The sequence below is a fragment of the Halyomorpha halys genome, unplaced genomic scaffold (assembly GCF_000696795.3).
Source record: "Halyomorpha halys isolate HHAL.00 unplaced genomic scaffold, Hhal_1.1 Scaffold385.1, whole genome shotgun sequence".
Classification (NCBI taxonomy): Eukaryota; Metazoa; Arthropoda; class Insecta; order Hemiptera; family Pentatomidae; genus Halyomorpha; species Halyomorpha halys.
The window spans coordinates 34,399-61,907 of NW_027112337.1; the positions used below are offsets into that span (position 1 = coordinate 34,399).

The window sequence follows — 27,509 nt, forward strand, 5'->3', positions numbered from 1 at the left end:
TATACAATATTTATTATAATAAATATAGTGTATTATATTTATTACTAAGTCTTCTCTTAGTATACATACACTATGGTTTTGTTATCTTCATATTTTGTAGTTACTTCTTTTACTTTTGTATTTTGTTAATATATTTTTATGATTTTTAAATGTCATATGGACTACGACTGGTGGGAATTTAATTATGAATTCTTTAAATTCCTCGACTTTGTTATTTTCATCTTCCTCATCAGAGAAAACATAAAATCTATTTTTGACTGAGACATTATATCTGGACTCACCTCTTTTTTAGTTATTTCTTCTTTTGTTTTTTTATGAACCTGGAGTTACATCATGCATTTTGGTTATTCTCCCAAAAGGGGCATTACTTTTGTCTCTGTAATGTTCAAAAGTTATATATTTATCCTCAATGAACTAAAAACATATGTTTACACTGTAAACTTAATAAACTAAAAAAAAAAACTAATAGTTCGATTGGATTATGTTACACTTCTTTTTAGGTCTGAACCTGCCAGTTCCTGTTGTGAGACTTCACATAATTATAGTTATAATATAATTATTATTCTACCTGAGTCTTTCCTATGTTTTATGAAAATATTACATTATAAATATTATATAAAAAGAGTGAATTCAACAAATTGGATATTTTTATGTTTTTACTGTAATATTTATTGATAATAATTAGTTTAACCTTATAAAACACAATTGGAATTTGTACCAGGTTCTCAACAAATATAGATATGCATGTTTTTCTTTTAAAAAGAATTTCACAGATCAGGTAAAGTATAAAATATGCTCTCCTGAAAATATTGAAAATAAGTGTTTATATCCTCAATAAATTAATGTAATTGTATAATGTTCAGTAATTTTTAATCATGATAGTTGACCGTGGATAACTTATATGAGGAGAAGATGGTTAGGGGGTGCGGTCAAAATATAACACAAATAAGTTACTTCAACTTATTTGTGTTATATTTTGACCGCACCCCCAACATCTTCTCCTCGTTCAGTAATTTTGATCAAATCATTATTGTTTTCAGTTTTGTCAACCCCAAGGATGGGCTATTTCCACTGAACGGCAAGAGCCAAGATTTTTTGTGTCTGTTCTGACTGATATTAATGCGAGCCGACATTATTGTGCTTGCCTCTGTTTTAATGAAACAATATCAGTAACTCCTAGTAAATCAGTAGATGAGGTAACTCCTTAATAATTACTTATACCAAAATATATTTGTTAATAATTGGAAGACTCTAAAACAGAGCCTTCCACAAATACCTGTAAAACAACTAACCAGTTAAATTTTTGTTAGGACATACTCAAGAGTACAATTCATTGAATGTTGAACTATTGGAGTGATGCATGACCTCTATTTGATTAGTCTTTTTTTTTTTTTTTTTTATGTGCTATCTTTGTTCTGCAGTTATAATCTTATTACTCATTTGTGTGATATATAACTTTTATCCTTTCAAGTTGTGTTGTATTGCCATTGGATATACCTTTGACAGAGATAGAATTTTACATCTAAAACTAATTGTTTTCAATTATTTTTTATGTACGAGGAGAAGATGGTCTGTGGTGCAGACAGAAATGTTACACAATTAAGTAAGACTTATTTATTTGTGCAGACGTATCGACTTGAATTTTAGGCCTTCATCAGGGTTGAAAAACATCCCCTTATCTCGTTTTTGTTTCTCAGTCCCGATGAAGGCCTGAAATTCAGTTCAAAATATTGGCACAAATAAATAAGTTTCACTATTTATTTATTTTGGAAGATTGCTGATTGATCATGTTTAATAATAAATGGAATGTGGTCCAGGTTCGGTCAGATACAAATACTTAACATTAGTAAAATAGTAAATAAAAAATTACAAGGGTATACAATGAAACTTAAAAATTAAATAAGAAAAATAAAAGGTTATAAACAATAAATGAATAAAATAAATGTGCCGGTATGTCAGGGAGATGCAGTCTTTATCGACTTTATGATTGATGGAATTCTCCGTTAAATTTATGTGAATGGACTCCGAGATGAGACGTTTTTTATGGTTGGGGCCAGTAGCAAAAATTTAAGTTTATTTGAAATTAAAACCATAATTGAGTTATAATCTTTAAATTTCTTTCTTGAGACTGGCAATTGTTTACTAAATAATTCAAAAACACTATCCAAAATTATAGTCTCAAAACATTTATTTCATTCACACGTCCAACGTTTCGGCTAATTCGGCCATCTTCAGGGACAATCTTAAATTACTATGAGACATATCATTTAACCAATTAAAAAAAAAAAAAAACTCCATACAGGCTATTCTGCCCAGGTCAAAACATTTATATCTAATATGTCAAAAATACATTAAAAATCACAGTCAAATTATTACTCTTTTATCACTATTTATACACAAAAAAGTGTAAATTCCATTTATTTATTTTTTTCAAGTTTTTATTTATAACTTCAGAACTGTGCTACCTTACTAAAACTGTCTAGTTCAAGAATTAAAAAATATGAAATTATGCTTCAAATGAGAACCTAACATTGTAAATATGTACCACAATTGTGATCAAAATGACACTCATTGCAATACCTACTTTGCTACTATTGGACTTCTGAACGCATGTTTGACTGTTCTAAATTTTAAAAAATTATATAATAAAAGTTGTTTATCATCAAATTTTTTAATCTTTGAGTACTTTTTTTGATTTGGCACGAAGGCTCTGCGGCCAATAGGCCTATTGTGCGCCAATTACAAACTCACGAGTGCTACAATCAGCACTGAGGTAAACTTATTTATTAATACTTATTATTAGATCTTAAGTTTGGTAGATTCCAAGAATCTTAATAAGCTTTAGTGGTTGATCAGCTCGCACTGCCTGCGCTCCACCCCTAACAGTGCAAACCCCTCACCCCTGCAAACAGGTCTCACCAACAAATAATGTGATAGGCCGTCTCATCCTCAGCATTGCAGAATCTACAGAAGGGTGACTCTGTTAGCTTGAGGTTAAACATATATTTATTTAATCTACAGTGACCAGTAAAGATCCCTGTAATTATCCTAAGAGAGGTCCTGTCCAGCCAAAGCAGTTCATCGCTTTGTCCCCTACAGGGTTTATCAAGGAACAGCTTAGCCTGTCTTAGTCTTTTATTAAGCCAATGACGCTTGGCTTTTAATCCATAGGCTGCCTTTATAGTGCTCTTGGCAAAGCTTAGGCTCCGGTGTGAAAGCAATAGTTTCAGAGCCTATTATTCCTAGCAGGTCTGTCAGCATGTTCATTGCCGGTATTACTGTAGTGACCCGGCACCCATTCAATGCTGACTCTATTTGTGCGTGAGAGTCTATTGAGTGCTGCATAGCAGTCTTCAACAATTCTAGAACGAGTTATGGGGCTACTGAATGCCCCTATTGCAGCCTAGCTGTCTGGGTAGATGGTGATTCTTCTACCAGAGAGCCCTTCCTCTATAAGAGTACTAGCACAATGATTTATTGCAAGTATTTTGGATTGAAATACTGAAGTGTGCCTTCCTAAGGGAATAGATATACCTTCCAATGGCTTGTCGCCCTGCCAGATGCCGGCTCCTGAGCCCTGGGCTGTTAGGGAGCTGTCAGAGTAGTAATTAATGCCATTTTTCGGTTTATGTATCTTTGTTTTATCGATTTTGACTCTTAGGTTAGTGCCTTTATATTTGTGGATTTGTAAGTCTGAGTGCATAGAGAGCACCCTCATCCTCATTTATCCGCTGAATTATCTTCCCATGTCCTGCCATATTCAGGGCATTGGATCATGCATCTTGTTTAACAAACTGTACATAGTGTTCAGAGCTTGTGGTTCAATTTCCAAGTTTCACGTCCAAGTGGAGTCAGACTAGTATAACTTCCATTGCAGCTGTAGGAGTGGTGCTCATAGCTCCGGTAAACCATTCTTGGTTTGAGCCCCCAGTTCTTGCCTATCGCGCGTCTACAGGCCCTTAGACGTTTGAGGACTTTACTGGTTTTCTCTAGCACATGCTTGTGCCATAGTAGCTTATAATCCAGAATGATTATCATGATGATGACCAGCCTCCCCGAATATTTGCTGCAGTCTATGCTAGGTCTGAAAGTACCTGAGGATACTTTCCTACGATCAGAATAGCAATGTCGACTGCATAGCCCTGCGTATAGTAGCCTGCCGTGTTTAGGATTGTTAAAAAAGAATCAATCACCAAGCACCATAGTAAACGAGAGAGCACCCCACCGTGCGGGCATCCTCCTTTGGGCTTAATCTACAGCTCAGAGTGCCCTAGCTCCAATTTGAGGATCCTTTGTTCCAGCATGGAGGTTATCCATCCAGATACAATAGGGTCAATTCTTCTGTCTCTTAGCGCATGATTAATAACACTGTAGGGAGTCTTGTCAAATGCACCTTCAATGTTTGCGAAGATGCCAACTGTGATCTCTTTTGGTTCAAGTGATCTTTCGATCCTAGAGACCAAGTTGTGTAGGGCTACCTCGCAGGATTTTCCACAATTCCTATTCTCTTATATGTCTTTCCACGATCTTTTCCTATGTCTTCATTAGAAAGGATGTCAGACATATTGGTCAAAAAGCTTTAGCTTATCTTATGACGATCCCTTCCCCGGTTTGGGTAAATTGCACACCCTGGATGTTCTCCATCTAGTTGGGGTGTATCCAAGCGCTAAGCTACCTCCTCAGAGTTCAAGAATATGTTTTATGATCACTGGTAGGCCTTTCTGCAGCAAGACAGGAAAGGTTCCATCAGTGCCAGGTGATTTGAATGACGATAAAGAGTTAATCACCCATTCGATTTTATTAATAGTATCTATAATACTATTGGCTTTCTCCCATTTTTCTCTACTAGCACTGTAATTGTTGATAGTGGGAGAAATGTAATTGTTCTCCACCAACTCACAGTTAGGGAAGTGGGATTCCGCCTGAACACAAAGGGTTTCTAGTTCAATGGAGGTTGCATAATCACCCTTTTTTAGCGTACCCAACAGTCCCATATTTGATTGTTTGGAGAGTATTTTGTTTAAACAGCATGTAGCCAGAATTTTGTCAATCTCAAGACAAAACTTCCTCCAAGATTGTCTTTTGACTTTGCGGACCAATTTGTTTTAGTTTGTAAGAGATGTAGTATGCCAGATCTTTTCGCAGCATTGAATAACCCTCTAGTGATGGTTCTTTGATTGTTGAGCTCATCATTCCACCAGGAAACATTCCTGTTAGATGATTGTTTACAGACAGGATTTCTGCTGTGGTTCACAATAGCATCCGTCAGTAAGTCATTAAGACATTCCAGTTGCCAAGTGTTGTTTATTACTTTTGGACAACAACTGGTAAGATAAGTGAGATGTGCGTTGTAGGTCACACTCCCAGTCCATGCATCTTGGATTTCTATACATAGCATCGCATCTCATATCAGCAGATAAATCATATCTGATGTACTTATGATCTGAGTATGTTTCTTCAATAGAGGCATGCCATTTAACTATGTATTGACTAGAGTGGCGTGTCGCCAGCGTGATATCAATACCTTCTGACCTGACCTTATTGCAGAAGGTAGGCTTCCTGCCCCTATTAAGAATAAGAATATCAAGATCAAAATAATTGATTTTCTCACCTTTTATTGGTGTTAGAGCTGCCCTACAGCCCTTGGCGTTGGCGTCCATGGCAGCAAGGATCTGAGTTTCCCCACGACCTATGATTCTTTCGAGTTCAGTCGTGGGGTTTAAGTCTTCATAGAGCAGATATTCCGCTGCATTCGTGATGTCTGTCCTGAATCCACATGTGGGGTGAGCTGAGCTGCTGCAAGGTCTCTGGAACAAAGTTGCCAAAGAGGCAGCAGCTTTAAATTACATTTATAAACAATGCAGGTCCTGGAATGCATGGGCACAGAAATAATTCTGTACCCAGTCATTCCCAGACCTTTCGGCCTGCCATTATAGAGATATGATTCTTGAATTAAATTAACATCAATGTCCTTACCTTTAATGTATTGCTGCAATAGTCCACACACAGCAATGCAGTGGTGCAAGTTGACTTGCAGCAGCTTCATGGTTGATATCAAACCTCGGCAGCCTTGGACCGGGCCACCATCGCTGGCTTGCCTCCAGACTCAGCTTGCTCTGGGCCCCTTGGCTCACCCCCAGCGGTAGCCACCGCCCCAGTTAGTCCCGACATCGAGAGTAGTGCGGTTGGTGGAGGTAAGTGGATTGCTCCACTTCCTGTAGGGGCTTCGGGCTGAGGTGGCGCCTCCTCAAGTTCTACTTCCATGGACCGACCCTCTGTCTTCATTTGAATATGCCTGAGGTTCAAAATGTGCAGGCCATAGAAGATCTGCATACCCTGTGCCCTTAAGCTCTAGAGACTGAATACTGGGATTCTGAGCACCGCAAAGAATCCTTTCTCTTGGTCTTTTATATGGTATATGCTCCAGTTGCATGTTCCAATGATTTCTCTGTTCTGCAACCGGAGCCTCCTGAGTAGGACATCATCCGGCAGCCTATAGCCAGGAAAGAAAACAGCTACTCTCGCCACCTTAAGGAGTTCATTGGCAACTCCCATGGGAAGGGTGATCCCCTCTCCAATGTCAATGTTGGGGACAATGGTAGGTAACCAATCTCTTGCTGATTGGTTATAACAGGTGAGGACGAGTCCACCCATCCTGTAGCCAGTTCCACTAAACTTTGGGTGGAACTTCCCCAACTCGTCCAAGGTGTCAAGGAGCTTGGTGATTCCCTCCTTTAGTATGCTGCAGTGTGCCTTAGTAAGTTGGGTTTGTGGGTAGTTGCTTGGCTCAATCGTAACGTCAAACCCCCTGATTATTTGGGTATAGCTGCTAGGCTTGCCATCCATATCCCTGGGTTTCTTCGCAACATATGCTGAAGTTCCAGGGGAGTTCCTGAACCTCTTCTCTGCGGCCTGTCCCCGACCAGGAGTCCGCCCTCCAGGGTCACCCTCCTTAACCGCCAGTTTTGAGGAAAACCCAGCAGCTTCAACTACTGAGCCCCGGGGCAGCCCCTTCGCAACGGCCAGGCCACTGTGTTTTGGTGGCTGCAATCAAGGTGCAGCAGATCTGACTACTGGCTCTGTTGGGAACCCTGCAGCTCCCGTCACCCTGGGGACTGTCCCATCACTCTTGAGTGTGGTATATGTGTTAGAGTTTTCCCCACATGAGCAACACGCGAAGCTGCTGGCCCTGGGAGGAGCCTTACAGCTACGGCAGCTGGCCCACTGTGTGGCCCCACCACATGTGAGCTCCACCTTTGCTCAAACCTTTGCCACAACTCAAGCCTCCGTCTAGCTTGGGTGTTTATTACTGTGACTCAGTACTCCTCAAGTACTGGGCCCCACCTCTGTCATCCACAAGTCCCCTCAGACCCCCAGGGGGCACCACATGGAGGTGACAGTAGGCGTTGGTGGGGATGGGGACTTGGAATTTGTAAGCAGTGAATAGGGCACTATCGCTCGGTCTTTCCTTAAAGAGTGTTACAGATTCCTGCACCCATCTTCCTCTCCAGTCCCGCTATTATCCCTACCCATTAGCCCTTCTTTGAGTACCTTATAATTTGATTGCATTCATACAGAAATTTGAAATATTCTATTTCTTGTGATACATTCAGCAGTAGGTGAAAAAGCTTGTTTGTCAATTCCAATTGTACATCATAAATAATTAATTCTTAAATTAATTAACTTAAACTTTATTAAAGAGTTTTAAATTCTGTATATTATTTTAAGTGTTAATTATTTGAAATGTAAAACTGGAACTAACAGGCTAGCTTTTTCACCTAATGCCGGACTTATGATGATGTTAAATAGAACATTTTGAATTTCTATATGTATATTTAAGTAAAATAAAAACATATGGCTCTCAATCATACCATAATTTGATGATAAACAACTCAGGAAATTTTATCAAAACATACATTTTTATATTACTCAACTCCTAGATACACCTAGAATTTCTATCTAGGATGTGGCTTGTTCATTCTTTTTTCTATCTAACCAATGAGGATTCTGCGAATAAAATTTGTTTCCTCTTGATTAATGGAAGCACCTTCCTGATTTCCCTTTATAACTACCTGTAATTTTCTAGATCCATTAGTATGTCTGTTAGATCAGGACTGCTCCTGACCAACCAGTCCTCTCTGTTGAGTTGAATGTCCAGGAATGGAGTAGGAGTAGCTGGTCTTCCTGGAAGATTTCTTAGTACATCACGATTCATTTTATCCTACCAATGGGTATTAGTTGGTGGAGGCTTCTTCATTAACATCTGCCTTTGGGTTTGCACAGGAGGTGAGATCATTCTCAAAGTGGATACCTTGTCCTCTTTGTGTTGAAAGATGGTACTGGAAGGAGGCATAGCCTCTTTCTTTATTGAAACAGTTTGAGGTCATTCTTATTTATGCTCATATCCAGCTTTATCAATGAACTACCCATCTGGTACCTAGTAGTGCTGCCTATGGCTAGCCTGATCACAGATGAAATTTGGTACTTGCATTTGCATAACCTTCTTATGCCGCTCTTTTTTTCAATATAATTTCTTCTTGAGCTTGATTCTGTCCATTGTAGCAACCTTTGATGCCTCGCACTCTACTCAAGGCATCATGTTGCTAATTGATGCTTTTTATTGGTGGAATTAGTGTGGCTGAATCACTCGTGTCTCATCCTCCTTTGATTTTTTATTTTGTATTTATTTGTGTTGTTTATTCTGTGATGTTAATTTTGGTTTGCAATTATTCCAGCCTTCAACCCCACCTATCTAAAAATACTTACTTCTGGTAGTTGAGTCCAGTGGACTCGGGGGAGCGACTCTGGTTCTTGCAGCAGGGTTCCATTCAGTCACCATTTGCCTCTATTTCTAGGTTTAGCGGAACGGTCTCCTGCACTATTTATTCCAACAGTTGAGTAGTGCCATTCCTTGTTTTCCTGTGTAATTTCTGGAACAACCCCCTTATGGGTACTAGTCCAGTAGCAGGAAAAGGCGTTAGGAACTGCTGTAGTAACCTTTTATGAGTTACGTATCATGGTAGGGTATGGTGGTGTGCTGTGCTCATCCAGTTGCAACTTGGGGACAGTTACACCTACAATATACCACTCTGGGGTAGTAGCCAGGCTTATAGGAAAAGTGGTCTTTTAATGAGTACTCTAGGTAATCTTGATGTTATTGTATTTTATGGTAGTGTAATGTATGCTCGACAGTGTAGATTTTTCCATAAATTTGGTGGGCCAGAGGCTGATTACTGCTCAAATGACTGGACAGTAGGAGTGCCAACTCCCTATACTTCATTATAGGAGCCTTATTATCCCCCCTGACAAATCTGGATTGGCTTTTTTATTGTTTCTTGCCTAGAGGTAATCCTTTTATCATCTTATTTCATCCCATTAGAAGCATGCTAATATGATTCTCAAGCAGATTACATGCTAATTCCCTAAGGTAAGCTGACCTCGCAAAATCTTAAACCTCATAATTATGAAGTCAGACTTAGATCTTAAAAATATGTCGCTATTTTTATCGATCTTAATCTTCATTTTTCTGCTGATGCCAGTATTCTCTAGCATCTTTCCTATGCCAGTTGATTAGAACTCAGGACCACTCCTACATCCTTCAAGGCTTACACTTTAAATCCTTCATTCAATTTTATACTATCAGGTACCATCCATCTGACTTTCACCTTCTTCCCCACCAAACTGCTGTATTTCTTAATGTAGGTTTTCTCACTCTGGATCTCTATTCTTTCCCTTATACCTCATGCACAAACAATTACCTCTTTTAGATCCTTCCTTTTCAACCACCTTCAATCAGGATAATTATTGTAATGTAAATGTTTTCTGTAAATATTTATCTTTAAATATAAGTAGATGATCAGGGTTGCGGTCTAAAAAAGAACAAATAGTTTAAAACTATTTTAATGTCTAACGTTTTGCCCGTTTTTAAAATAGTACTATTTGTTTTTTTTTTACCACAACCCTGACAATCTTCTTATATTAAAATCTTAACGGTCAACTATATATACATATATATAATATTTATCTTTAAATGTTTGAAGTAGTTTTATTTTTATTTCTAGTTCTATAGGGACTATGATAATTCTCATGATAGTTAAGCTATTTTAATTATTTTTCATTTCACCCTTTGAATTCTTGCTGTCACCATCAAGGACTGGCTTATGACATTATTTGAGGATCATATATATTAGGGGAATTATCTCCTATATTCTTTAATTAATTTGTTTATTCTTTCACTTGTCCATCATTAAGTTTTTCTTATTATTCTATTTTTCTTTTTTGTTCTAAATGGATTTTAATTTATACCTATAACTGAACTATACCTATTATCTTAATAGTATAAACCAATCCATTAAATTTGAAGAAAAAAAATAATATATAATTTAATTTTCACAAAAAAAGTTGTTATTTTTCTTTTTTAAGGAAGAAGAAGGTCTGGAAGTTGGTAGTGTTCCAACAATATCTCATCACAGTATAATGTATGCTCCTAAATGCCTAGTTCTTGTTTCTCGCTTAGATTATTTTGAAACTTTTAGGGTAAGTAATTCTCTATTCTCTTATTGAATTACAAAATATAAATAGTTGTCATTAAAATAAAAATACAACATTAATACAACTGGCCCTGAATAACTTTGATTTTGTTGTGGAATTTTCATTAGTTGGTTTCATTAATTTTAAAAACCTTTTTCATAATCTTAATTCATTCTTTTAAACCTTGAGATTTCTATTTGTACAGATTTTCAGTTGATCTCTTGTCAATCTTATCCTAAATTATTTTTTTTTTATTCAGTTGTATGTTTTATGAAAATGAAATTTGTTTGTTATCTGTTTTCATTTTATTATTTTTTTCATTATTTGCTTTGTGATCTAATTATTACCTTGTTTTTATAGAATTGTTTAGGTATAATTTATTCGGTATGGATAGAAGGAGGAAGTCAACTAGAAACCCTAATTGGAAATGTTCTTGGCTGTGTATATGTTCCACCACCTGGTGGGCCACAAATCAGATTCAGCATTGGTGCAGGAGATCGACAGGCACTACAGCCTCCACTAGTATCTACCCTTCCTACCACAAATGCTGCAGTTACAATGCTCTTCCAGCAACTAGGTAATTTTTTTTTACTTTACACTATAATCTGTATATATCAAGCATACATACATATATATATGGTGGTACTTCATCAGTCTGAAGAGTCTTTATCCACTTTTAGAATTACCACCTACTGAAATTGTCTGATTATGATTCTGGCATCTGTACTTTGTCAGCCTACTTGACTGATTATTCTCATTTTGCATCTTGTATTTTTTTAATGCTTCTAGCAGTTGTTTTTGGAAGACCATCATCTATCCTAGCAACATGTCCATTTAAGGACTTTTTCTGAACTTAAAATCCTTGATTACATCTCTCTACAAAAAAAACAAACAAAAGCTTCAAGATATTTACTATCTCGGAGCTTTTGTTTTATTGTAAGATAGAGTTAAACCATGGTTGATGCTCACAGCTCCAAATGTTGTAGGAAGTCTCAAATTATTCTTGTTCCCCCTATAGCAACCCTGGTGAAAGGTAGGCTATAAGAATAATGTTAAGTGAGTGGGGTGAAGATAAGGGTTTATACAACTTGCCTGTTAGACTACGGTTTTTTTTTATAATCTGAATAAATTCATAAATGTTAATAGCAACATTAAAGTAAGTTAGAAAGTGTTTAAATAGTACTGAAAATTAAATTGGTTGTTTATGAGACTTATGGACTTATGGCCTTTACTTTTCAACATCTCTTTATAGCATCTAAATTACATTTAGCCCAGTATACACTGGATTAATTTTAGTTATTTAAATATAGAAATATATAGTTAATAGCAGAGTAACTATAGGGTGTAGATCAGGAGTTATCTTATTGATGCCAATTTTCACAAATATTGCCAGTCATAAGTCATCTTTATTCATCAATTTTTTCTTCGCCTCAAATTGAACTTTTTAAACATATCTTTCTGACTAAAAAGTTATAAAATGGTAAATATGACAAGAATGAAATATCAAGTAGTATGGGCTAGCATGTTGATTAATATTTCATTTGAATGAATATACCAAATGTCTGCCTCTCATTCTGTTTTGTAAATTTCACTGGAAATTTTGGAATACAAAATTGTCATTTGTGGTCTTCTTAGGCACTACTAAAAAAAATAACTTAATTTTGAAGGCACCTTTACATGGAAGGTGAAAATGTGGTGCCTTGTAAGTCTACGTAGATGTCTTTTTAGATACCAGGCGAATACACATGGTTTTCACCATTTCGCCCACAGCACACCTAGACAAGGGAAGCGACGAAGACGTCACCAGATAAGCACGTTATTATATATGCCATGAGACCACCCAAATTTGTTCCTTTATTATATTACTATAGATAAAGATTTCTGGACTAACACATTAACCATTATTGCCCCTCCAGGGATTAACACTCATGAAATAAAAGGAAAATATATGCATACTAATGAGCCAGAAAAGTCTCACAATCTTCAGCCCCCGTCTTCCACACATTTATCATAATCTAAAATTACACTCGGGACACCTGCAGTATAGCACGAGCAGGTCCCGATGTAAACAGGGGTATTTCAATAATACAATGTTCTGTTGTTAATCAATAATACAATGTTACAGAGCTATAACAGAAGTACTAAATAAAATACATCAACAAGTAGAAACACTATTATACTTACCTAAAATAATAGAATAGAATAAACGTCCCTTTCCAAAGTTTTTAATCAATCTAAAGTGAACTATTACAAGTAATTGAAAGAATTTTGACAAAGTTATTATCATAAACTAATGCTCATCATTTGAAAACAAAAACAAAACATTTCTTGTAACCTTCTTATAATAAAAATAAGAAGATGGTCACGGTTGCGGTCAAAAAGGAACAAATAGTTTTTAAGTATTTAATGTCCAACCACTGGTGATCACCCATCACCCATTCCTTCTTATAATAGTTCACCTCAGGACTGTTAGGGATACAGCTAGGGGTGTTCCAATACCACCACAGTTATTTAAATTATGAATGTAATTTACATATATATGATTACTGTTATATTTTGATTGTATTAAATATGTTGTTACATATTCTCACCACCTTATTAAAGTAACGAATAGGAAAAAGCCCCAGATATAAAATAAATATTCACAATGGGGGGGAAGTTAAAAGTAAAATGTAAGGTTTTTTTTGTCTCCATAGTATCTATATTCACATCTGTTATTAAAACATAGTTACGATAATATTTAGTATCTATTTTTATTCTTTGTATTTTATTTATTAATTTTTTTTCAGGTATTCGACATTGTGTATTTTTATTCTGTGCTGTCATGACAGAACATAAAATATTGTTCCAGTCACAGAGTTACACACGTTTGACTGAAGCCTGCAGAGCACTAACAGCTCTAATGTACCCTTTTAAATATTCTCATGTATATATACCACTTCTTCCTGCCTCATTAGTAGAATTCTTGTCATCACCCATTCCTTATCTTATAGGAGTTCATTCTTCACTTAAGACTGATAACAGCGAATTGGTAAGTAAATATTTTGTATTAATTTATCCATTAAGATGTAATGCTAAATTATCTAGTTTGTTTTATATAAATTTTACTATAATTTAATAAAAAAAAGAATTACAACTATCTCTTGAAATTTTTTTTTTTTTACTTTTTGTTACAATCATTTCATTGTGGTTCTGTAAACTTGGTTTATATATAGTACCAGGTCATTCAAAAAGTCCTGTCGTTTTTTTGGGGGAAATTATAAATAAATAAATATTTTCAAATAATCACCTTTATTCATCAAAATATCCACCGTTACAGTCGGTAACCTTCTCCCAACGAGATGGTAAAGCCCAAATTCCTTCCTTAAAAAACTGTTGATTTTTACTGCAAAAATAAGTGGTCAGTTCGTGAATTAGGTTGTCACGGTCTTGAAAACATTTTTGTCTCAGATTGTTGTCGAGATCTCTGAATAGGTGATAATCAGTGGGTGACAGGTCAGGGGAATATGGTGGGTGAGGCAAAACTTCCCAGCCTATTTCTGTCAATTTTTCCCTGGTCAATTTGGCGGTGTGTGGTCGAGCGTTGTCTTGAAGAAGCAAAGGTCTTCTTCTGTTGACTAAGCAGGGATCAAAAGTCTTAAGCTTGGATTGGCAATGGTCCAGTATATTGCAGTATACTTCTGCAGTGATGGTTTGCCCTTGATTCAGAATCTCAAAATGCACTATACCTTTGGCTGTCCAGAAAACAATGAGCAAAACTTTCTTTGGATGGAGATCTGGTTTTGGAAATTGTTTAGGTTTCTCATCTGCCGACAACCACTGATATGATCGTCTGAAGTTGTTGTACAACACCCATTTCTCATCACAGGTGATGATTCGATTCAAAAAGGGTTCGACTTTCAAGCGGGAAGTTAACGAAGATGCAGTTGTCAAGCGAACAAGCATATTGGCATCTGAAAGCTTATGAGGAATCCATTTATCCAGTTTTTTCACTTTTCCCAGTTCTTTAAAGTAATTCCAGGCAGTGGTGGCTGAGATATTAAGTTGAGAGGCTATCTCTGAACAACTTTGACGCGGATCCAACTCTACTACTCTTCGAACGTCCTCCTTATCAACTACAGTTGGTCGACCTGAGCGTGTCTCGTTTTCTAGTGTCTCGTCGCCTCCACGAAATTTTGAAAACCAAAATTGTGCCTTCCGCTCAGACAGCACATCTTCCCCAAACACGGAGCATATTTTTCTAGCAGTTTCGGCAGCTTTTGAGCCAAGTTTAAACTCATAGAGCAAAATCGACCGAATTTGAGTTTCAACTGGAATCATTTTAACTAGACAGTTGGATGGTGACTGCATTAAATTAATCCTCCTTAGCCTCCTATTCATAAAGTATAAACATTTGTGTTTACATGGATAAAAGTTGTATTGAACGGAATTAATTAGCAAACACTCTAGAAACAAAATAAACAACGAACAAACGAAAAACGACAGGACTTTTTGAATGCCCTGGTATTTATTCCTTAATTTACTAAGAATTAATTAAAAATTATGACTGAAAACAATTATACCTGCACTTTCCTTTTCAAACTTCCATTTGACTGGATATAACAGGTAATGTCTAAAGGATCCCAAGTGTTTGTTCTAAACCTAGCCCAGTACACTACTACATATATAAGTTTTTCAATATTAATATGTAACTAATTCCACATATAGCAAAATATTGTACTTACCAAAAATCATTTACACCCAATTTTATGAAAAGAGCAAGTAATGCATAGAATTTTGCCTGATGTAAACAAAGGGGAGTGATAGCTTGATTTTGATGGCTGTACTGCATCAAAATTTGCATTAATGTTACTTGGAGGCCAGAAAACACTTGTTAAAACCATCAAATTTTCATTATTATATTTACTACTGAAACATACAAGCCATTTCTAGAAAGTAAGATTACTCAAATTCTTATATTTAAAAAAAAAATACAGGGCATTGTAGGTATATGTGTTACTTCTTTTTCCACATGATCATCTTTCCATTCTAGGCAGGTTGTAATTGGTGGCACAAGCTTTTTGATGCCCTTCTTATAGAACTATCCCACCAACTCCTTTCACTTCAGTTGTTTCTCTTCCTCATCAGTTTGAAATTTTTTCCTCCTATCTGAGTCTTCTGGAAGGTAAAAGGATGAAAATCTCCAGGTGCCCATGAGTAGTGTGAACAGAGTAGTTCAGCTCATCCCAATCTTGGTGATTTTGACCATTTAGGGGTGGGCATTGTTCGCAACAAACACACTTGATTTGTCATGACTTCCACTTTCAATAAAATGTTTTCCACTTTCAATAAATAATGTTTGACCTATATTAATAATATTCACACAAATTTTGTCATAAAATTAATGCTTGTCATTATGATGATTATAAATGATGTCATTTTATTTATTGGGTGAATTTATTTTTACTATGCCAATTCTGTTGGCATAGTAAACAGTATTATATGATTTAATTTTTTTTTTTTAGATTATTAATATAGTTTTTATCTGTATTTCTACTAGTGGCATTGATTAGAAAAATAGTAATAAGTTCTGTTCTATTCAATTTCAGGTAGATGTCATTGTTGCAAAACTTGACACAGGTTTTGTTGTAGTACCTGATTCAGTTGCAGTTCCATTATTACCTCAACCTTTCTTAGCGGCTACTATGGATGCTTTAAGTCTTGTTTTGCAACCTGAACTTAATTCTGCCGATTTTGCTTTCTTGCCATCGCCTCAGCCACCTTTGCCACCACAGTTAATAGACAAAAGAATACGTGCTGTATTTATGCGAATGTTTGCTCAATTGATGCAGGGATATAGATCTTGTTTGACCATCATCAGGATTTATCCGAAACCTGTTATAACTTTTCATAAGGTATTAATGTGTACCAAGGTCTAAGTATTTGTTATTTAGTTATTTTTATATTTAAACTAATTTTATACTTGCACATCATGTTAGAAAAAAGCTTAATTGTTAGCAAAAATTGTTTGCTTTGTATAATTATTTTCCTCTAAATCAGAATACCAATGCTCGAAATCTGAAACAGTATAGTGATTGCTAATGCTTCATATTAGGTAATGGTTTTTTCCCAGTTTGTAATATTTTATGTTAATCTATAACCTTTGGATATAGATATTTCAAACAATGACATCTTGGATGCAATGATAGAAATAAAAAACAGAAAAGTACTTGTTCTGGACAGCATTCCCCTATAAGTTCTCATGATTGAATTGCACACTACAGCCGAGCTTCTATTACTGTTGTTAGTTAAAACAGGGACAAAGAAGAGATTCCTATGGATTGGTGAAAGGGAATTGTTGAGAAGATTCCCAATAAAAGCGAATATATTGAACTGCTATAATTGAATAGGAATGATACTGTTATCTGTGCCAAGTATTGTCCTTGGAACAATAATACAGAATAGCATTACGAAGTATATAGAAGGAAGGAAGGTTAAGGAAAGAGCAAGTTGGCTTCAGAAGTGGTAAGAATTACATCGATCTTATAAATACCTTGCACATTATAATGGAGCAATATAAGGAATGGTAAAGCATCTTATATATGGTCTTCATAGACTCGATAGGGAAATAATGTGGCAATAATTCATTCTATCTGCAATTCTCTCTATTCAGGAGAGTCGAACTAGGAATAGAGGATATTTAATTTTATTTAGGATTACAACTTAGCTCTAAAGTATATAATTTGTATATTCCAAATCAGTTTAAACCATATTACGCAATGGAATAAAATGTGCAATAACATGAAAATCCTGTCTACTTATATTGTCTATCAACCCTACAGAGAGATTTCGGCTTGTCACCACCTCCAACAGATCACAGCAATCACCAGCTCAAACTAGAGCTAGTGGCCAAAATAGGAATGATTGAACTCATATCATGAATCATTTAACTGAATATTAAATTTTAGTTCCTGATGTTATTGTTCATTTGACTTTTTCAGATAAATTTATTCATATAAAATTTATTTCATAGCTAAAACTAAAAAAAAAAAAAATCAATTTTGAGCAGAAAAAACTAAAAATGTGAACATTAGTACTGTAACCTCAAAATGTGCAATTTAAAAGTAGTGTCAATAGTGTTTCTTTTTCCTAAACCTAATTTCTGGTGAGGTTTGATTGAATTTCAAGCTAAAAACAAAATATGTTGAATGTGACATTTATAATTATAAAATGTGATTGAAAAAATTTAATAAAACTTTTCTAAATGTTAGTTGGTAAATTATATCTATATAAACATATATTATAGTTATATCTATCATAAAAATTATAAAATAAAATAATCATAAAAATACTAAATTAATATAACATATTTGATTGGTATAGATGCTACAAAGAAGTTTGATGCGCTTGAAACTTATTTTCATTGATTTTTCCTAAATTCCAGATTTTTTGTTATATTCTAATTTTGAGATAAGAATTGGATCTACAGTAGTGGTGTAGTCGTAAATTTTTTACTGTGAGAACATTAACATCTTCTGAGAATTGAATAACATCGGGCGATCCAGAATGCCCTCTGGCCCTTTTGTGGTTTCCGAAGTGCTCACCAATTTTTAGCCTTACAGTCAGTGTTTATTTATTTTACAGCTATTTAAAATCATTGAAACCCATTCAGCCATTATTTATTGAGTTATAACTTGAAAAAAAAAAAAACAGGGGTCGCCTATTAATATGCAGGATTTTTAGAAAATGTAAAATGGGAAACCGTTCCCACACATAGCTGCCCCACTAAGCCACTGGTCTACAGGTCCCCATCACAGGTCAAATTAAAACCATATAAATATTATTCAAGTTCTTTACTTTAGGAATTTCCTCGTGAGATGATTACTTTTGATGATATTTAACAAATTTAGAGATCAAATCAAAAATGTTTCCCCTAGTAGTTATCCCAGAACATAACCTGTTCATTTTCACTTTAAAACTAAATTTAATTTGTATTATTTATTGAAGCTGATATTATTTAATTAGGTTATTATTTTTTAAATCAAAAATTATCTTTTTCTTATCCATTTAAGTTTTTTTTTTTTTTTTATGAATGATATGGTTTGAGCATAAGAATTTTTCTCTTGGTTCTGATATTTAATTTATAAGAATGTAAATTCATAGTTATCTTGTTGATGTTTTGGGTTTGATATCTACAGTGAGCAAATGAATAATGTTTTCATTTTTAATTATATAAGTTGTATCTTTCATAAAATAAGGATTATAACCTAGAAAATAAAAACATCAACAATATTAAGAGAGTTTATAATTAGAATAAGAAAATCTAAACATTGTATCATTAGATTGGAAAAAAGGTTGTTTATTTTTCTACCTGATGGTAACATTTTTAGTTGTATTTTTTATACTTACACATTTTTCATCTCATCATTTTAATACAGGCTGGATTTTTGGGAGAACGAGGTTTAGTGGAATGTGAATTTACTACTAGAGTATTGGACTCAATGTTTTTCACTGGATTTGTGATGGAGAGAGGACCTCCTTGGCGTCCTTGTGATCACTGGGATGAAATTTATGCTCAAATGCCAGAATTCATTCGACAAGAAAAAATAAACCCTTCCCTTGTATTGAAGCATATTCAAGTATGACCTTATATATTTTAATATTTACTAATTTTATTTTAGTAGTATAGAATACATCTATAATTTTTATGAGGTGTAGATTAATAAGTGGAGAAGATGGTTGGGGTCAGCAAAAAAAAACAAATAAACAAAGAATTATTTATTTATTCGTGCCGACGTTTTGACCTGAATTTCAGGTTGGCTAAACTGACAGTTGAGCAAGAATCTCTGCCGAAGTTCCCTGATGAAGACTTGAAATCCAGGTCGAAACGTCGGCACGAATAAGAAATTCTTTGTTTATTTGTGTTTTTTGCTGACTGCAGCCCTCCCCTCCCCCCGATTCGCGCCTTCAAAATGTGTCAGATCCAAAAATTGTCTAATTTAAATTTGTGTTAAAATTTTGTTTGCTCTATACATATGTGTGTGGCACCAAATCACATCACCGAGACTAGGACTCTTTCAAAAGCCTTCACCAGTTTGTGCAATCAGTTGCTCCAGCTTCCAATTTTAAACTCCGAACAGGACCCATCCATTCCAGTTCTCCTATCTGATGTATGTAGCTGACCAGCCCATTTTTTCTTTTAAGTTTTCAGTTTAACATAATCTTAAGTGTTTCTGCATCATCCATTTTTGAAACTTGCTTGGTCCACTGATCTGATTATTCTGTCTGGCATCCACTTTATATACCTGTGGAATTTTTGTCGACGCTGCTTAATGTCATGTAATATGTTTGATATCTATTCAGTCTCTTGTTTACTCCTCAATCTTTAGCTCTCTTTTGCCTTATTGGGCCTAAGAATTTTGTCTCATGATTCTTCTCTCGTAATTTCTTGATATTTTCTAGTGCACGTTTCTGGTCCATATCAATGTTTTAAATCTCTATAAAGTTTCTTGTTTAATGACAATGTTGTTATGTCTTACTTTGCTGATGAGTCATTTCTTGTAAAAGTTCCCATACAACCAGAATGCTCTAGTCATCTCCTGATGTTTCTATTTGTGAATTTCTCTCTTTCTCTATCTTATTCATATGTAACATTTCCCCAATATACTTAATATTTTTCGAATTCTCTTGATTTCACCATATTTTTTATCTTTTTTGTTTGAGGTGTATTCTGTTTTCTCAAAGGAGATGATGATCTGTAGTCCAACTTTTAGCCTTCTCTTTCTGCACCTTGATTTACTTTATCATCTGTGAATATTATGAGATTATCAGTAAACATCAGACAGCCAATATCTATTCCTTTGTATTTCCACCCTGCTCTGATTGGTTTATAAAGTCCCTGTTTATTTATTTTTCTCATTCCCTGACAACTTGAACAATTGTTGTGAAATACCCATCGCCTTGTCTGATTAATTTCCTTATCTTGAAGAACTCTGATAACCCTCCCATGAAATGAATTTTGGAGTTGCTGTTAGTTTGCATCAGTTTGATAATGTTCACTGTCATCTTTTCGAGACCTCTCTCTTCCAGTGCTTGGATCAGTATATGTAGTGCTATATGTCTTCTTGAAATCTATAAAGGTGTGCACTGCCTCTCTGCTTCTTATCTTTTGATATGTCTGGACTGTCTTTAAAATGAGTATCTTTTCAGCACGAGATCTTAATAGCCTAAAGCCTACTTGGTATTTTCCTGTCTTGGTTTCCAGTAATGTATACAGTGTGCAGTAAAAATATCTTTCTGTATTTGTGCATAACCCCATTTTCAGTTTACTTCAGTCTCCCATTTGTTTTTATCATATTTGTTATTTCACTGATATTATTCACCCTACTACCTTCATTTAGCAGTTCAGCTACAATGACCTCTTCTGCAATTTTATTCTTTTTCAGTTTCTGGGAAATTCAATTTGTCTGATGCCTTTAACTTTTTTTTTTTTTTTCCGACCAAGACTCCCATTGGAGTCCTATACCGCCTAACCATGGTTGGGGGTCAAAGTCTTTCATTTTGTGGGACCGCCACTCAATGAAAAAAGTCGACGCCCCAGGCCGGATTCGAACCAGCACCACCAATAGACCTACCTTTAACTTATCATTCCTCTTAATCTTTGGGCTCCTCTGGAATCTCTTCTTGTTCAGGACAGTTCATGGAAGGACTTCATTATTGTTTCACAGTTCTCTCTGTTGTGCAGTACCAGTTCTCCACTCTATTACTAGAACACGGGTTTTGTGGTTAGTATCCTATGATTCTGATTTTAAATATCTAGTAGAATATATAGTTTCAGAAATCATCTTCTATTTCATTTAATTGAACTTTTTTATATTCTCTTTTCGCTTTGCCTTTTTTGATTCTTAAATATCTTGTTTGTTTGCTTTTTCACTTCTAATTAAATTTCTAGGTTAAGCTTTTTTAATGTTTACACCACTTTGGACTTGGAGTACATTCATGATTGTTCTGTGTTTTTTGTTTGTAATTGATACATGGTTGATCAGGTATTCTCTTAAGAATTTGATCGGAGTTCTCCACGTTTTTTCGATCTCTTTCTCGAAGTTAGTTGACATTACCCTCATATTGTGTTGGTAATCTGTCCTGGGTATTATCTATTGTTTGATTATATCGAGTTGAAATCACCTATTAGAATTTTAACATCTCTTTATAGGATTTTTTTATGGTTTTCTCTTGTTTCACACTATTGTCTCGAATTATTGCTCTAGGCATGTCACATTAAATTTTCAGAAAAGCTAGATTGTTTTTAAAATTAGATGCCCTAAGCTTTAATTATGGGCTTAATATATATATTTTAGTTGGGCTTTATTAGTTTTGAAAAGATTTCACTAAGTTACGCTTCATAAATATTTCATCGGGCTAATTTATTTCATAATTAATCTTTTATTGTAATTTAACATAATTTTTTTTTTTTTTTTGTAAAAGATATTTTTTTAATGAAATTTATGTTTTGTTATATTAGGATATTTCACAAGTCTTATACACAAATGAGAACCCCAATCCACAACCTTATGTACAAAAAATACTTAAACCTCCAGAAGGGGCTTTTGCTAGGATTCATCAACCACCATTTCCTGAGTTAAATACTGAATTAGTTCAAAAAATAATAGATGAAGGATTGGCTAAGAATAATATAAAGGCTAAGTAAGTAGAAATTTATTTTATTCGACTGATTAAATAATAATATTTTGGTAATATAGAGGTATGATATTTAATCATAACTTTTTATTTAATTTCAAGTATTATTGGAATTTCCATTTTTTAATTTTTAATGATACTAAAAATTAATGATTTGAAATTAATCATTTATACAATTTATGCTTAATTTCAATAAAATTAAAATTACTGACATTTTATAACTCTAATGAGTTTACAATTGTATAATTTATTGCTTTCTTTTAATTAATTATGAGAACTAAATAATATTGTTGGTTTGGTTGTTTTATTTATAAAACTGTGGACCACTTGCTTCAGTATCAGTGTATTTTTTCTCATGTGACAACAGCCTTTTTAATCCCAATAATTTGAAAAATTGTAAAATATTTTAGTAAGCACGACGTTAATGTTACACCTGCTCAATCACATATCCTGGGGACAATAGCCTAACCGAGTGCTACTTAAATCCACAAACTTACAATTCAATGATGATTTCTTCTTTTTTCATTAGCTCTCTCACCACTTCTTTTGACTATGTAATAGACACTGTTGTCCGCTGAAGACTGAAAAATGTTTGATTCATGACAAATTAAGCTATTCTAATTGAGCACACATTATATAAAAGACTTCATAGATAAACTTAAGTCTATTCAATATGATTTTATGTGCGTATACAGATTTTTGCCTTGTAAGACTTGAATTGAGTCAGTTTCCAAGGAACAAAACCTGACCTAAGTATGAGGACCTCCTGTACTTAACATTTTCTGAGGACATTAAAAGATGTTTTTTATTGATAATGAAGTCAGGATCATCTGACGAATTATCTCCTGTTACAATTGTATCTCTGAACTTATGTTTGTATTGCGCACAGCTAATTTCATGATATGCTTTGTGCTAGTAGATATTCAGAAAACATTTTTTAGAACAGGTAATGACTTATAAAACTTTGAAGTTCAATAACACATTATGTGTACTAAATGGATTAATGGATGGAAATATACTGCTAAAAAGGACAAAAGGATGGTTGAAGAGGATTAATGATGAATATGTGACTTATTTCTTGACAGCATTTAGCTCATAAAAATTTAGAAAACAAACAAAATGTGTTGATACTGTATTCTCCTGTATATTAGTTGTATTATTTTATTCAGCTATTGTTATTTATTCTATTAGCTATTATTGCAGACTTGGTTCCTTGAAGCCTATCACTGGCCGCATAGTTCCTATGGGTATACATATTTCAAATGTTCAGGACTCTAGACCGCACATTTTAAATAACTCAGCTAGAAGACTAGAGGTAATCATTTTATTTATATTTTCTTTATATATATTTCAATATTTATATATATTGTCATTAAAAATATTATTAAGGATTAACTCTCAATTTTGAAACATTATTAAAAACCAAAACCACTCTGATATAAGTATTAGGGGCAATAGTACAAATTCTTTCAACATTAAATGTTAATGCCAGAATTTAATTTAAGTGAAGTGTATCGATGTGTTATTATTTTTTTATATTTACAGAATACTTTTATTTTAATTAAATTGTTCATCTTAGAATATTAATCAATGCATTCTTTTGGTATTAAAGTTAACTTCATAACCTCTTCTAGTTTCTCTCCACCACAATTAACTCTGGAATTTGCAATCAAAAGAGATATTTTCAATGAATGATTCTCATAGAAAATTTAATAGTAGCACGATTTTATGGTACTTTTCTTGTCTTATGCCAAAACTGCTAACAATATATTTTTATTATTAACAATTTGCTTCCAACATTTTTTTTTATCAATCACTTTTACATTGGTACATCAACCTTGCCGATGTTTTAATCAATTTTCTTCCTGAGCTAAGTGTGCTTGAGAAGAACTGGAAGAGGTTACAAAATCTGCTTTATTACAAAAAAAAAACTATCCTCTCTTCGAGGCCTACCCAGTTTCATTTTCATTCGTCCCTTAATAAACATTTTGGTCGTGCACATCCATACGACATTTACTAACTTCTTTGTTGTTCTGTGTTCCCTGTTCAATCAGAATATTATACAGCTTCTAACAGTCGACAGAATTGTAAGCCTTTTAGAAATCTATGTAAAGCTGATGAACTGCCCTGTTGTATTCCAACTTTTTCTGTAATATTTGATATAATGAAAACAATTGATCAATAGTTAAAAGATTTCATCTAAAGCCACATTGGTAATCACCAATAATTTCTTCAGCATATTCCGTGATTCGACTAGTTAACCCATTTGAGACCAATTGCACACCATGTGCAATTCATTTCCGAGCCAAAAAGACCGACTGCACACACGGTGTTCTTGAATGATGATGAATTGAATTGCAATTATCAGTCAGTATAGAAGAAGTGGCCGTTTGAACAAGATTTTTTAAACAAAAATTATCCTAGGAGTGTGTAAAAATTAAAGTTGATGTCGGTTTCAATTTTTTTCGGTTGTTTCTAGGGTTAACATTCTGTACAACAGAAGTAAGAGTCATCCTTCCAGGAAAATTCATTATCTTGTACTGTTTCTTAGAAATTTATGTTTAGGTTTATATTCTTTTATTTTTATTTATTTCATTTTATGTATAATTATATTGTTTTCTTCATTACTGAACCTAAAATAAGGGTTTCATGTAACCAGACTATTTTTAGAATAAATGTTGTTCTAGTTTATAATGTGTTTTTATTTTATTTTATATTGCATACCTTGTTTTCACTAGGGTTATTGAGCAGCTTTTCTTTGTTCGCACATTTTATGTCAGTCTTCATCGAACCAGGGTTTCTTTTTTTTACTCTCCTTTTATGTGAAACACAAATCACCGACCCCTTTAATATTATCTCTGATTCCTACCCACAACTTTTCAATATCTTTTTGACGCTCACCTAATGGTTCTGAAACATCAAATCTATTTCTTATTGCGAGTGATTTCAAATTGGAAGGATTTCTAATTTCTTCAGATCAAAATTTTAGGGATGGAACCATTTTCATTTCCTTTTTTTATATTTAGTTTTTGTTGAATTTTTGTGATTACTAGTTCGTGGTTCGTGACTGAAATTCTACCCCTTAATAAGATATCATATTAATTATACCATTTTGCCATCTATGTTGTACCAAGACATGATCGATTTGATCACGCATTTGCGAATCCGGTGTGGTCCAAGTATATTTGTGAATATCCTTACTTTTAAACATAGTACTTTTGATTATTATATTTTTTTAATGTGACAAAATTTATTAGTCCTATTCCATTATCTTTACTATATTCGTGCAAACTTTCTTTACCGATCGTTGGATAATATACTTCTTCTTTTCCAATCTTTGTGTTTGAATCTCCTAATATTATTTTCAAACAGCTTTGTGGTAATTTATCGTAAACTCCCTCCAATTTATCATAGAATTCGCTTTTAAAATGAATGTTTATCAGAGCGTTTTTTAACCAACATCCCAGAAATGTTGCCGCTGATATCCTATCACTATAAAACTTGACAGCCTTCAATGAGAAAAGTAATCTATTCCTAATTAAAAATCCAGTACCTAACTAATAATTACCACTTCCACCATTTAATATCACTGTATGCTCCATACCAAATAATGTACTTCCTTTCTTTTAACAAGCCCTTGCTTGGCCAATAAACCTCTTGCAGTGCCACAATATCCAAATTGTATCCCTTAACCTCATTTGGGACTGATATCAACCTACCAGCAGAATTCAAACATCTTATGTTTCATGTTCCTATACTACTTAAATCTCTAATTTTCAAATTGTGCCATGAATCCCCTGAAGCAGTCCCCACCTGGAGACCCAAATGGGGGACTAGTTTACCTCTGGATAATGAATGTTTTACCTCAGTAGGATCCTTGACTGTTTTTGTGAAATAAAAATATGTGAGTAGAAAAGTGTTCAATTCTATGTCATTCTCTCCAGTGAGCCTAGAGGTCTGCTCTCATTGTTAGTCAGCGAGTCTATTGGACTTAGTTGGAAGGAATTTCCACCATCTTTTTGACCAGGAATTTTGACTATCTCCACATCCGCCACCTGTGGGACACTCTCCTACTCAGTAATAAGCCCACACGAGGGGAATAGGAAGGTTTAAATCAAAACTATTTAGGGCCCATACACATGCCCATATACTATAGTAGCCCCAGCTCTTCCTGAGGATATTCAGATAGTCAGCTAACTCTGGCATGCCATATGGAATTTTTTTATTCTATTTTAATTGGTTATTTAAAAAAAACAAAAATATTAGCGAATTATAGGAAAGGATTGTGATTGATTTCTGACATCACCCGTTACTCTAAACTAGATAAAAGTTATGATCTCTACTCTCAGAGCTGTCGATGATTTTTTTTTTTTAATTTAGATTTATAAACAAATGGAAATCATAACTTCATATCTGAAAAGGCTCAATACTTTCTATTATACCTTTTGTTTTTGCAATCTTCTATTTATATGCACATTGAAGATTAAATAACTAACTGAAAACAAGATATTTGTTTCTTCAGAATCTTTAAATTAAATTTCTTTCTGTTAATTATTTGATGGTAAGCTTCATTCCTGCTTATACCATCTATTTCAGATGAAAAATTGATCCTGACATTGCTTAGTGCCTATCAACAATTTCTATTTAATAAAGCAATGATAAATAGCATGGCTATGTTTTATATGCCCATTATTTTGAAATTATATCATATTGAACAATAACTAATCCTAACCATAATTTTACTGGCTGCTACATTATTATTATTTGAATGTTTTTAAATTTTATTTTTAGGTTTTAAAAAATTGTATTTCGTGCATATTTGAAAATAAAATTTCTGATGCAAGAAAGAGCCTACCAGCAGTATTGCGAGCCCTAAAATGCAGAATAGCAAGATTAGCTTTGTGTAAAGAACTTGCAAATCATGTAATTGGTAACAAAGCTATGTTAGAACACCAACAATTTGATTTGGTTGTTAGACTCATGAATTGTGCACTGCAGGTATTGACTAGAATTTAATTTTATATATTTAGTTATAAAAAAAAGTTTTTTTCCTCCCTTTATATATATATATGTTCTCATACTTTATGATTATGATATTTATAATTTTATATTCCTAAAATTCCTTGGATATATTTATTTTAACCCTTTCGTAACTCTTCCAATCGATTGTCATTGCTGTGGTGACATGATTGCTTTTAATAATTTTTTTTGTTATGTGAATATATACATAACCAAAGTGGCGTATCTTCAAATTTTGCAATATAGGTAATTTCTTTTAACACAGAGTTCTAATATCTTCACAG

General features: G+C 34.0%; 1 protein-coding gene across 1 annotated transcript in view; it reads left to right on the forward strand.

Annotated features, from left to right (window-relative positions):
- Sbf (SET domain binding factor) overlaps positions 1-27,509 on the forward strand; it is a gene marked incomplete in the record, with an annotated part of 132,070 nt that overhangs the window by 17,565 nt on the left and 86,996 nt on the right. The window contains 9 exon segments of the mRNA XM_067050252.1: positions 1,041-1,196; positions 10,423-10,536; positions 10,891-11,107; positions 13,320-13,561; positions 16,119-16,424; positions 18,948-19,148; positions 22,031-22,212; positions 23,398-23,521; positions 26,998-27,204. Coding sequence (XP_066906353.1) covers positions 1,041-1,196; positions 10,423-10,536; positions 10,891-11,107; positions 13,320-13,561; positions 16,119-16,424; positions 18,948-19,148; positions 22,031-22,212; positions 23,398-23,521; positions 26,998-27,204 — 1,749 coding nt within the window.